Below are 13,194 nucleotides of genomic sequence, written 5' to 3'. Positions count from 1 at the left end.
TAAATTTCATTAAAGTAGAGATAGATGGACGTTCCAATAATTTCTTTCCACATCACAAATGATCATCTAAGAAAGCCTTTGGGGGGCATGGGTCTCACTTTGCAGACTATTGTTTAGGGATTGATAGAGAAAACCAACATCATGCACTGTTTTCCACTTCTGATTTTGATGTTCTATCATCAGCAGCTCTCACAGTGCCTGGCATACAGTAGGTGCTCATTCAATGCTTGAAGAATTGAACTCATTTCACTGAATTGAAGTGAATTGTAAAGGTATGCAGAGAAATATGAAGTCACTTTGGATTGGATTGTTGGTTCTACCTCAAAAGACTGACAGAGATTGTTACCACCATTCATTTTCCTAGGGAATGCTATTTTATTTTCAGCTTAAACTCCTTTTCATTTCCCCATCTGGAAACTGAGCCTACCCCTACTCACTTTAGAGGATAGCTGTGGTCATGATTAACATCTACAAATAAGAGAAATTGAAGCAAAAGTGTCCCAAGCATGGTTGGTTTATTAGCAATGGCTAGCAATTTGCTAATAAAATGGATCCATGGTGATGTCTTTTAGTAGGAGGTCCCCATTGTTAACTTACTGAGCATTTTTATAGATATAATGGATCAACATTAGAAAGAGGAACATAAGCAATAGATGAGGTACTTTGATCACATTGCTTCACATGGGTGTTTGAATTTTTCTGATTTGGCTGGGGCATTCCAAGGACTGCCCTTGTCAGCCTGGAAATCTACCTTGTGTAAGCACATCAGCAAAGAACAGGGAAACTTTACAAGAAGAGAGAGCTTTAACAGATTAGCAAAGCTCAAGGTGCGGGCATTCCTAGCCCTCTGTAAACTATAATTAATAGTGGAATGATTATGATTTAGCATCTAGAGCAAGGCTTTAATAGGAGTGAGGAACCTGGCTCATCGATGGATGAATTCATCTTTCACTGTGACTTTGATGAATTCACTTTGACTGTGAAAGTCAAAGGGAATAATGAACATGAAAGTGAGTGGCTTAGAGATGAACCGATCAGCAGTATTCACTGGACTGCTTCTCCATGCTGGGCACTGGGCTGGATGCTGTGGATCCAAAGACATGGAGAAAATAGTCCCTACCCACAAGGTGTCTACAGTCTATAAGGATTGTCCTCATCAACCTGTGGAAACATTCTATAACTCATTTAAACTCTCTGAAGCCTTCCCACTGTTTGAGGTAGGAGAAGAAAAGCATTGGCTCTCTGTTCATAGCATCACAGGGTTTTAGATTTAGAGCTGAAGAGAATCTTAGAGATCTTCCTCTTCTTCACTTGAGATTGAAAACTGAGGCTGAAGTGACTTGCCCAAGGTCTCCTAGTTAGTAGGTGGCAGGGTTGGGATTTGAGCCCAGGAACTTGGACTCCAAATCCAGCAAGGACTCTTTGGATCCAGCTTTCCTTTGGATGACATTAATGCCTCTTCTTTATTTGTGAGCAGGAAGGTTCAGATTGGGCTACAGCTACTCCCCACCCCTATTTGTCTCTCTATCCTCTTCTCCCACCCTTGACTTCCCTCCCTTTTCCCACCCAAGCTCCAAAGGGCAGCTTATAGAATCTTGGAAGACAAAGAGTTCCAGGTCTTCCCTTGGGTCAGGTCATCTACTACTACTACTACTACCACTACTACTACTACTACTACAACTAGTGGAAGACCACCCTCAGGCCTAGCTTGCCCTACATAACTCTAGGAAGGGCACAGATTTGGTAGGAGGCAGGAGAGACGGTTAAGCCAACTCGGATGTCCAGGCTCAGCTCGGTGTTTGGGGGAGCCCGGAACGTGAAATTCTGGAGCAGGCAAGTGAAGAAAAGGAAGAGCTCGGCCCGAGCCAGCTGTTCTCCCAGGCAGACCCTCTTTCCTGAAAGGCAAGGAGACGAGAAAGCAGTGAATCCACTAATGCTCAGCACAGGCAGTAGGTCAGGGTACAGACCCTAGCACTGGGATGGGCCTTAAGGTTATTCAGTGACTTGTCCACAGCCACAAGGCTAATAATGGTCAGAGGTGGAATCTGAGCCCAAGCTTTCCTTGCTCCATGCCAGCCACCATTTCCACCATGCCATGCATCTGATGACTTGAAATACTGTATCTGTAAACAGAGGGCCTGGGTTCAGATCCCAGCTGTGTGTCATTGCAAAGGTCCCTTAACTTGAGTGGGTCCAAGTTTCCTCATTTGTGAAATGATGGAGCTGGATGATGTGGCCTCCAAGGGGTCTCGATCTAAGATCCTGCTTTGTTTAGCCTTAGCAAAAATATGTCCCTTCTCCTAATTTAAGCCAAGAGGCTTCAGTGTAGAAATTTGTACCAGGAGTCAGGAAGCCCTCAGTTCAAGTCCTACCCATGCTGTTTAGATGAGTGGCCCTGGGCAAATCACATAACTGCCCTCAGTCTCAGTTTCATGATGTGTAAAATGGGGATAATCATAGCACTGACCTTAGAGAGTAAACATGTAAATGTATTGCCAACATCAAAGGACTATATAAGTGCTAGTTATTATTATAACTACTACTACCACTACTACTACTACTACCACTACTACTACTACTACTACCACTACTACTACTACTACTACCACTACTACCACTATTACTACTACTACTACCACTACTACCACTACTACTATTACTACTACTATTACTACTACTCCAATTAATATTGTTATTATCTATCAAATGCAAAAATATTGGCATGTGCCCCACTAGGGTGCTATGAAGACTGAAAGGGATAATGCACGTTGGGCCTTTTGAGCCTTACTGTAGTGATCTACTCCCATTAGCATCATAGAAAAACCTCTGATCCTGGATTCAAAAACCCAGCTTGGGTCCTTCCTCTGACACTCACTAGCTGCATGATTTTGGGCAAGTCACAGGCTCTTAGAGCTCAAAGCTGCTCTCTATGACTTGAGGAAGAAGAGAAAGTGCCCACCTGACTCTGGCAGTTCCTACCAAGGAGGACAGACTGTGATGGGCAGTGGGTGTTTTCTTATAACCAATTTGACTTGAAATCAAGGAGACTGAAGGAGGAGTCTTTGGAAGGAGAAAGAATTGAACAAATCCCATAGGCTTCGTAACCAATCTTGAACACCTGGTCTCTTTTTCCAAAGACATGAAGGAAATGTCCTCCCTCCTTTCTCCAGGGAGCCTTTCCCAGGACGCTCACATAAATTCAGATGGGAGAAGGGGCCAGTTCAGCTGTCAAGAGACTAAGGCTGTTTACTAAGGCCCTCAGTGCCATGACAAGAGCTGACCAAACCGGCTATTTGGTACTATAGAAACAATAATGGGTTAACAGAATGATTATATTTAATCCTAGAGGCAATAGGGAACCCCCAAAGCTCACTGAGCAGAAGTGAGGGCAGGGGAGAATAGGGTCAGAGCTCCCTCCACTTTAGGAAAAATCATTGTGGCAGCTGGGGGGAAGATAGATAGGTTTGAGGAGAGACATGAAACAATCTCACTTAGGAACCTTTTTCAATGTTTCAGGTGAAGGATAACAAGAAGATGATAAGATTCCCCCATAGGGATGATAAACACTTTGGACAACGTAGAAATTACCTATATATTATATTAAATCAAATCTAAAGATATTTTAATAATTTTTAAAAATTTAAACCTATAGAACAATTAAATATTATTTATTAATAAATTTTGAACTGTATTAATTTAAAAATAATTTTAATGTTTAAAATATATTTTTTATAAATGTAAGTTTGTAAGTGAAGGAAATAAAAATAATTTGATGCCTCAGAAGTCATGGAGAACCAGCCCTGAAGGAAGGAATCCCCCAATGAAATCCTCAAGGGACCATATTGCCTCCAAGAGGGATGAATGAGGCTGTCGAGCTTGTTCGGACCTTGTTGGTCCCATCTCCCTCCCTCTGCACAGGCCGCTTCCCCAGACTAGTCGGAACCTTCTCCTCCCTCCTGCCCATTTGAACCCCCACCTTCCTTCAAGGCTTAGCTCTGAGGCTGCCTCCAGTTGCAAGGGCTTTCTCCTGACTAAAATCGTTTTGCATTTTCTTAGGATCAGAACATCGCAGATTTGAGGGTGTTGGGACCTCCCAGGCCACCAACCCCATCCTCCTCACTTATTAGAGTTGAAATAACGGGCCCAGAGAGGGGCTGAGGCAACACAGGTCACACAGTGAAGAAGAGGAACAACTAGCACTTGGATCCTCTTTCTTTAAATTCCTGGAACTCTCAGCTCAAGGCTTCCAAGTTGGAAGGAAATGAATTTTCCACCTAGTCCAGCCCTTTCATTTAATAGATGAGGAAACTGAGGTCTAGGAGGTTTAAGTAAGGTCTCCCAAGGATACCCAGGGGGAGAGTACCAGAGTTTGTGGGCACTGGCTAGGCCTGTGGGTATTCTAGAATCCTTGCAAGAGTCTGTAAAACTATAAGGCAAAACTGGACCTGAGGAAAAAACTTTCTTCATTTCAACTGCATAGCTGTTCTTTAAAGAATACAAACCAGGGGCGGCTAGGTGGTGCACTGAATAGAGCACCGGCTCTGGAATCAGAGGAATCTGAGTTCAAATCCGTCCTCAGACACTTAACACTTACTAGTCATATGACCTTGGGCAAGTCACTTAACCACAATTGCCCTGCCCTCCCCCAACAAAAAAAAAAAAAAAAAAATGCAAACCAGCCCTCTGACTCCTTAGATGGCCCAGGGTCAGACATCTGCCATACCTCTTGCAGACTGGGTTATAAATGTTATTTTCAAATGGTTTCAGGTGGTGAATAAAATAAGCTGAGCCTGCTGCACCTTGACATCCAGGAGACATAGTGCACGGAGTGCAGGGACCTGGGGTGATTTCATCTCAGATATTTCAAACTTTGTGACTGTCGGCAGATCACATGATTCCCCTGAGGCTTAGTGTCTTCATCTGTAAAATGGGCAGCTATACTACCTACCTCATGGGGTGACTGTGAAACTGCAAAGGGAAGCCATGTGTCTTTTAGGCTCTAACAAGCTATCCAAAGGTCTGCTACTTTAAATTTTGTTGTGATGCATTTTCCCAAGAAATAAATGTGACGACTCTATGCAGCATCATATGATTGTGGGGTTTAGGAAGTAGAATCTGCAACGATTCTCAATGTTAAAATGGTTGGTGCCCTTTGGCCTTGGGCCCCACCGCCTACCGAGTGTGACTCACCTATTGAGAAAGGCAGAAAGGCCTCTCTCTTCTTAAATTGTCCATTCTCCAGAAAATGTTCTGGGTTGAAAGTTTCTGGGGTGGCCCACTCCTTGGGGTCCTTGTGGATGGCAGTCAAGTTAGTCATCAGTATGGTCCCCTGGAAACAAGAGAAAAGAAATGGGTCTAAGAGACTTTCAGGTGGAAGGGGCCTGGCCCACCCTCTTATTCTACAGAAAAGGGAATTGAGGGCTGGAGAGGGGGCCCAAGAACAATCCAAGGCCACACAGATTATTAGTAGCCAAACCTGTTATAGAATTCAAGACACCTTAGGGCAGGGGCTCCCAAGATGTTTGAGGTCAAGGACCTCTTTGGAAGGCTGACAGAGCCTTTGGACTCCTCAGTCATGCTTTAAAATGAATCAATAAAAAACCTAGGATTACAAAGGAAAACAATTATATGGAAATGCAACCATCATGATACAAACAAAACAAAATAAAAATGAGTTCATGGACCTCAGTTAAGAAATCTCACCTTAGAAAGTCATAAATTTAGGATTGGAAGGGATTGTAGAGGTCATCTGGTCCCTCCTGTTTTACAGATAAGTAAACTATGAAATGTCAAAGTAGACTCATTCAAGGTCCCCTAGGTAGGGGCAAAAGGGGGAGATGAATCCAAACTGCCTTATTCTTAGCTGCCACTCTGGGGCAAGGTTGATACTCAGTAGCATTGGGTATCTGGCCTCTGCCTCATCTAGAACCACATCCTACCAATGCCTACTTATTAATTAGGCTGTATATGAGTAAACTTCTCAGATAGCAATGTGCCTTAAATCAATAAATTCCTTCAGAAGTCCTGTAAGAAAAGATGCTTAGAAATGTCAGATACCATGAAAGGTTGATGGGACTAGAGATAAGGGAGTTCAATCAAAATCTTTACTATAGGTTGGTTAAAATAAAGGATTATAGAATTAGAGCTAGAAAGTTTCTTATTTTTACACATGGGGAAACTGAGGCTGACAGGTGAACTGACTCGTCCAGTTACACAGAAAGCATCTGAGGGTAGATTTGAACCAAAATCTTCCTGACTCCAGTTCCAGGTCAGTATCCACTGGGCCTTGTTGGGTTGGAACCTCCAGTTTCCTTGTGTCTAACTATAAAGACACACCTGGGTATGTTTAGAAGGAGCTGTCCGCATGGGAGGAACTCAGAGGGTTAGGCAAAGATGGAGGCAGAGAAGAAGGCAGTGAAGTATGTGTGCCTAGGCCTTCTGGAATTCTGTTTGTATGAGTGGGCAGGTGTGGCCCTGTCTCTGGGCCTGGAGAACCTAGAACAAACATGGCCTTCAAACTACATCTTGGGAGTAATCTCTGTTTCCCAGGATGTATGAAATCATGGTATTGGATATGGGAGGGACCCAGAGGCCATCCCCATGATTTTACACCACAAAGGGGTTAAGTGATTTGCCCAGTGTCACACAGCTCAGTATCTGAACCCTGATTTTCCAGACGCCAAGTTCAATACCCTCCCCACTATGCCAATTTGTCCTCTGCCTCCACACTTACATTGTCTTCTTTAACCCTCAAGCCCAACTCACTCCAGTTCCCTAAAGTGTTTCCTTCCTTCTTATCTCTCTGGACTCTCTGAATCTCATCCATCCGTGTTTCAAAGCTCAGCTTGATCACCTTCTCTTCTGTGATTGCTTGATCCTATCATGAGCCCTTCCTCCTCCTGACTCATCCAATACCTATACCTGATACTCACTATATGTGTCATCCTGGGTAAGTCACTTCCCTCTGCTTCTCTCAGTTTTCTCATCTGTAAAATGGATGTGATAACAGCCCCTCAATCCCAGATATGTTGTGAGGACCAACTGAGATGTTTCCAAAGTACTTTGCCAACCTTGAAATGCAACACAAATAGCATCTATTTCTAGGTTCATTATTGGACTCTGTATTCCTCATAGAGTCTTACACAGAGTGATCAACTCATTAAATGAAAAAATAAATGAAACTTCGGTCAGAAAACCCAAGTCTAAAGCCCAGCAGCACTTAGCACACAGTGCCTGGCACATAGTAGGTCTTGAGAAATGTTTATGGATATGAGGGCAATTCTTTGGAGGTGATGGAGTTCTAGGAATCTGGGAGCTGTTAAAGTGACTCTTTTCATCGTGATTTCCATTTAGTCTCCAGGGTTTAAAATGACTTCTTTGAAAGGTGCAGCCTGGATTAGAGCCTGACAGTCATATGGTGAAGCTTATGCTCCTCTTCTCAGAATAATTTTTTTCAAGTACAAAATAATATGCACAGACTTACAAAAATTCCAATTATATGAAAATAATCCAAATATATTTTTAAAGACCAAATTCATGCACATTAGTCCAAAAACCTTTGTTCTACAGCATATATTTTTGTTTCACTTTTTTCTACCCTCAAACTCCAGGCAAGCCATGGAGACCCTTCAGGTTCGTGGCAGAAAAAGCAGTTTACCTTTGGAACGTGATATCCATCCACTGTGGTATCAACTATGGCCACCCTAGGCACGTTGAAAGGAAGAATATTCCCCATTCTCTGAACTTCATGAATGGCTGCATTAGTGTAGGGCATATTCTCCCTATCAGTCATGGTGGGCTGCCTTGATTGGCCAATCACCCTGTCAATCTCAGCTTGTATTTTGCCTGGAAAGAAAAAGAGATTTTGGGGACCCAAATAATAACTCACATATGAAGGGTGTTTTAAAGTTTGCAAAACATTTTGCAAGTACTATCCCATTTGATCCTCACCAAAATGGCAAAACAGTACAATAATTATCTGCATTTTATAGATGAAATGGAACTAGACAGAAATGGAGGTAGATTTGAACTCAGGGCTTTCTTTCCCCTCCCATTGAATTTTCTCTGAACAAGTAGGAGAACAAGATCCACACCTGCAGTTGCATGAAAGTTCAGCATGACACTTTACCAAAGTTTCCAATCCCTATAGCCTAGAATAGGCTTGACTTGATTAGAAAACTTGAGTGATTCATGGAAAATAAGGAAGTGTGTTTCTGGGAAAACATCCAGAAATATGGTTCCAAGGAAAGCATGATGGAGTTTGAGACAGGAGACCTGGATTCAGATTTCATCCTTACCCCTCACTATCTGAGTGTCCGTGGTCACATCATTTAACCCTTGGCACCTCATTTCCCTATCTCTAAAAAGATTAGATCAGGCTAGACCACAGGTGGGGAAACTGGGGCCTTCAGGCCACATGTGGCACTGTAGTTCTTCAAGTGCAGCCCTTTGATTAATCCAAACTTCACAGAACAAATCCCCTTAAGAAAAAGAATTTATTCAGTAAAACTTGGACTCAGTCAAAAGGCCACACCCAAAGACCTAGAAGGCACCTGAGGCCAGAGGTTCCCTACCACTGGACTAGACTGTCTCTAAGATCTAAGATCCTTAAATTTATTTATGTATATTATATTTCTCTATATAGCTTTACATTTAGTGTCCAATGATCCCTGTCTCTAAGTCAACTAGTTGTAGAAGACAGTTCTGAAAAAAAATAGGCTGGTAATTTTAGAAGAAAGATTATTTGGCTCCCTCCATCAGCTTAGCCCTGACAAAGCATCTGTGATGACCCATGTTGACAGAAACAAAGTATTTCAAGTCAAGTCAACAAGCATTTATTAAGCACCTACTCTGTGTCAGGAACTATACTATACATTGAGAAGAAAGAGAAAGGCAAAAGAAATTCCCTGCCCTCAAGGTGATCACAGTCTAATGATGGAAACATGCAAAGAAGACACCTGCAGGATAAATTGGGGATAATCACAGAGAAAAGGCACTAAGATTAATGGAGATTGGGAAAGTCTTTTCACAGGAGGTGGGTTTTTATCCGGTAACTGAAGGATGCCAGGAAAGTCAGGAGGCAAAGATAAGGAGAGAAAACATTCCAGGAATAAGGGGGCAGCCAGAGAAAATGCCAGAGCCAAGAGATGGAGGGTCTTGTTGGTGGGACAGCCAAGAGGCCAGTGTCACTGAATCAAAGAATTGGTTTCAGGGAATAAGGTGTAAAGAGACTGGAAATATAGGATGAGGTAGTTTTTAAAGGATTTAGTTGCCAAACAGAGAATTTTGTATTTGATTCTAAAGGTGATAGTATGACACTGGAGTTTATTGAGTGGGGGAATCATTCACTGGTGATTGAAGGAGGGTGGATTGGAGTGGGGAGAGACTTAAGCCAGGCAGACCTGCCACAGGCTGTTGCAATAATACAGGTGTGAGGCAATGGGGTTCTGGACCAGGGTGGGAATAGTGTCAGAGGAGAGGAAATATTCAAGGGATATTTCAAAGGGGAAATAAGCAGGTCTTGACAACAGATTAAATGGAGAGGGAAGTGAGATAATGGAAAGTTGTGGATGACTCCTAGGTTTCCAGACTGAGGGCCTGGGGGATGCTATTGTCCTCTATAGTAATAGGAAAGGTAGGAAGGAAGGAAGGTGTAGGGGACATGGATCGAGTTCTGCTTTGTACATACCAAGTTTTAACATGTCTCTAGGACATGCATTGTGAGATATGCCATAGGTAGGTGGAGATGAGAGACTGGAGGTCAGCAGATAGCTTATGGATAGATAAATAGACAAGAATGATGAGAATTATTAGAGATGATGATTGAATGCACAGGAGTAGGTGAAATCACCAAGTGAAATTGTAAAGAGCAGGGGTGGAGAACCTGTGGCTTCGAGGCTGCCCGTGGCCTTCTAGGTCCTTGAGTATAGCCTTTTGACTGAGTCCAATTTTATAAAACAAATTCTTTTATTAAAGGGATTTTCTCTGTGAAGTTTGGATTAGTCAAAGGGTCACATTTGAAGACCTAGAGGGCCATATGTGTCCCTGAGGTCACAGATTCCCCACCCCTGGTATAGAAGGAGGAGAGAAGAAGGCCCAGAACAGAACCCTTTGGAAAAACTGTCTATGTGACTTGGATGCAGGTGTGACCTGGACGAAAATCCAGCCAAGGAGCCTGAGGAGTGGTCCGACTGATAGGTGGAGGACTCGGAAAGAGTGTCACAAGAGTCTAGAGAGAAGAGAATATCAAGGAGATAAAGGTGATTGGCAATGTGGTCTAAGTGGATGGAAATTGAGAAAAGAGTATTCTATTTGGCAATTAAGAGATGATTAGTTATTTTGAAAAGAGTGGTTTCAGTTGAACTATAAAATTGGAACGTAGACTAGAGAATTAAGAAGAGTGAGATGAAAGGAAGCTGGTGCATTTCTTCCAGATGGCCTTATCAAGGAGTTTAGTCACAAAAAGAAGAGCCAAGATGGGACAATAGTTTGTGGGGATGGATCAAATGATTTTTTTTCAGGACATGGGTACATTTGTAATTAGCAAGGAAGCAACCAACTGATAGGGGGGTGATTCAAGATAAAGGAGAAAGTGGCAGACAACAATCTGGTAAAGAAAATGGAATGGAATGGGATCACTTCTACATCTAACAGAGTTGACCCTGGCAAGGAGAAGGATCACATCTTCATGTGAGATATGGGTAAAGGCTGCAGTAGGGGGAGAAGGCATCTGGATCATATGAGGTGAGAAGGAGGGGAGAATAGGGAGCTTAAGGGGAATGGCCTCAAGATTTGCCATAAAATGAACTGATGCAAAGTGAAGTTAACAGAACCAGGAGAATGTTGCAGACAGTAACAGCAATGTTGTATGATGAAGAATGGTGAATGATGCAGCTATTCTCAGCAACGCAATGATCCAGGACAATCCCAAAGAACTAATGATGAAGCATACTATCTGCTTCCAGAGAAAGAACTGATAGTGTCTGAATACAGACTGAAGCATGCTATTTTGCACTTTATTTCTTCCTTTCATTTTTCATTTAATTTTTTCTTGTAAAAATGTCTAATATGGAAATGTTTTACATGAGTCTACATGTATAAGCTATATCTGATTGCTTATGATCTCAGGAAAAGAGAAGAAAGGAGGAAGGAATAGAACTTGAAACTCAAACTTTTACAAATGTCAAAAATATTGTTTAAACATGTAATTGGAGAAAAATATCATACATATGTATATAATGATTCGCAATAAAATTTGAGGGCAATTTCTCAGCATTGGGAAGAGGAAGCCATGCTCCCACAAGACAGGATGAGAAAGTTTGGAACATCTGCTGCAGTGAATAGGAAAATTAGTTAATTAGGGAAATGCCTTGAAGAAATAATTATGAAATTATGTAAGATAAATTTATAGTGGACACAGTCAGTCTGGTTTTGTGATTTTCCTTACCTTCGCTTAACAGTGCATGAATGAGAGTGATGGCCAGTGATGGTGAAAGTGATACAAGCCTGAGGCTTGACAGGGCAAGATGGATGATACCATAATGGGGCAAGTGTAGATTAAACTGGTTCACCAAGGGGTCGAGATGGAAAAAGGAGGAGAATGTGGCAAGGGCAAGGGTGATGATTTGGGCGGGAACTGAGGAGTCATGAGATTGGCTGTCAAGGAAGACAGAGGCAGAGGTGGAATGTCAATAGATGGAGATCAGATAAGGCAATTTCAGAATTCATGAATTCATACAATAGTATATTTGTGGGCAATGGTTAGATCACCCATTTAAAGTAGCTTATAACTATGCTTATAACCATAAAATATGTTAATATAATACATAATGTATAGCAATTACAAGTAAGATAAATATTAGAGTAGCTTATCTCTAAGTTAATATTTATCAATAATGTGATTTTTTACCCATTTTTCATCATTCTGCCATGGTCATTGTAGAAGCAGGAACTGACTGTAGAGGACTGAGGGTCATTTGGTATCACTTTTTTTTTTTGTCAAGAGATGGTTTGGATTTTATAGCCTCTGAGATACCTTCCAAATCTAAATCTAAAGACTTCATGAACTTCTGTAGATTGAATCCATGACATATCCTTCACTTAAGTATTTCTATTTTGAAATCTATGGAGATTTATCAAATTTAATTGAATACAAACACATTTAAAAGTTTTACTTTTTGTTAACATACAACTTTTCAATAAAATGGTTTTAAAAAACTAAAATAATAATTTATAATAATAAAATAATGTCTGGTATTTAAATACACTTTAAGGCTTACAAAGCACTTTTTTTAACTTTTTTGATCCTCAGAACATCCTATTAGGCAAGGTCTATTATAATCCCAATTTCACAGAGAAGGACACAAAGGTTCAAAGAAGATATGTGATTTGCTCAGGGTGGCATGGTAAAAGAGTGCCTGAAGCAGAATTTGAACTCACATCTTCCTGACTCCAAATTCTGTGCTCACTCTAGTGCCATAGTGTAGCAGCAAGCACCCTAGCATACCCAGGATGGCTGCTAGCACAGGTTCTTAGATCTGCTTTTCTAAAGTAAAGCAACACAAAATGGGTTAATGACCTTGCTTTAATTAAATATATATAATTTACCTAGTTCAGGGGGAAAAGGTCAGCACCCCAAACTTCGGAGAAAACAAACAGAAGGTACAAGCAGACAAAAAAAATACAGAGAAACAGATCAGCAGCCAGGGCTTCCAGCTGTCTGACCATTACATCCATACCTAGTTAGTTACCAGAGAGGGAAGCCCCAACATCTGGGTTTTCAACGCCGGGGGCTCAATGGCTTCCCAGAGTCTCATCTGGCCAGCTCACATGACTCTTCCCAAAGTGAGTCCCAAAGCAAAATCTCACAGCAGGGTACATATAGCCTTCCCTTGGCTCAGAGAATGTAATAACCCTCTTGACACACTACCCAATCAGAAAGTAACAAGGTGTAGGCATTCTTGAAAAACAAGCCTCCTGCCACAGGTTCCATGTGACCACATTCAGCCTATTGGGGGCAGAGTATATTTTCAAATCAGGGAAGGTTCTCAGAGTCACTTAAGCCTATCAAAGGGCCAGGGGGTAGGGAAGATCTTCAGATTCCCATTCTCATAACACATAGCCACCAATTACCATCATATGGGGAACTGAAAGGAATTTTAATGTTAAAAAGGAGTCTGCATGATTATGAAAAAT

The 13,194-nt window shown here is 41.7% G+C and overlaps 1 protein-coding gene across 1 annotated transcript in view; it reads right to left on the bottom strand.

Moving 5' to 3' along the window:
* Positions 1 to 498: 498 nt before the first annotated feature.
* LOC138164920 (cytochrome P450 2J2-like) overlaps positions 499 to 13,194 on the bottom strand; it is a 34,248-nt gene continuing 21,552 nt past the window's right edge. Inside the window, exons 7-9 of the mRNA XM_069092885.1 lie at positions 7,658 to 7,845; positions 5,191 to 5,329; positions 499 to 1,895 (exon numbers count right to left, since the gene is read on the bottom strand). Coding sequence (XP_068948986.1) covers positions 1,714 to 1,895; positions 5,191 to 5,329; positions 7,658 to 7,845 — 509 coding nt within the window. The 3' untranslated portion in view covers positions 499 to 1,713. The remainder of the gene's footprint in view (positions 1,896 to 5,190; positions 5,330 to 7,657; positions 7,846 to 13,194) is intronic.

This window comes from Petaurus breviceps, unplaced genomic scaffold (assembly GCF_028583685.1).
Source record: "Petaurus breviceps papuanus isolate PSGF00001 unplaced genomic scaffold, PetGlider_PUasm1.0 207, whole genome shotgun sequence".
NCBI lineage: Eukaryota > Metazoa > Chordata > Mammalia > Diprotodontia > Petauridae > Petaurus > Petaurus breviceps.
This window is presented reverse-complemented; position numbering and strand designations above follow the sequence as displayed.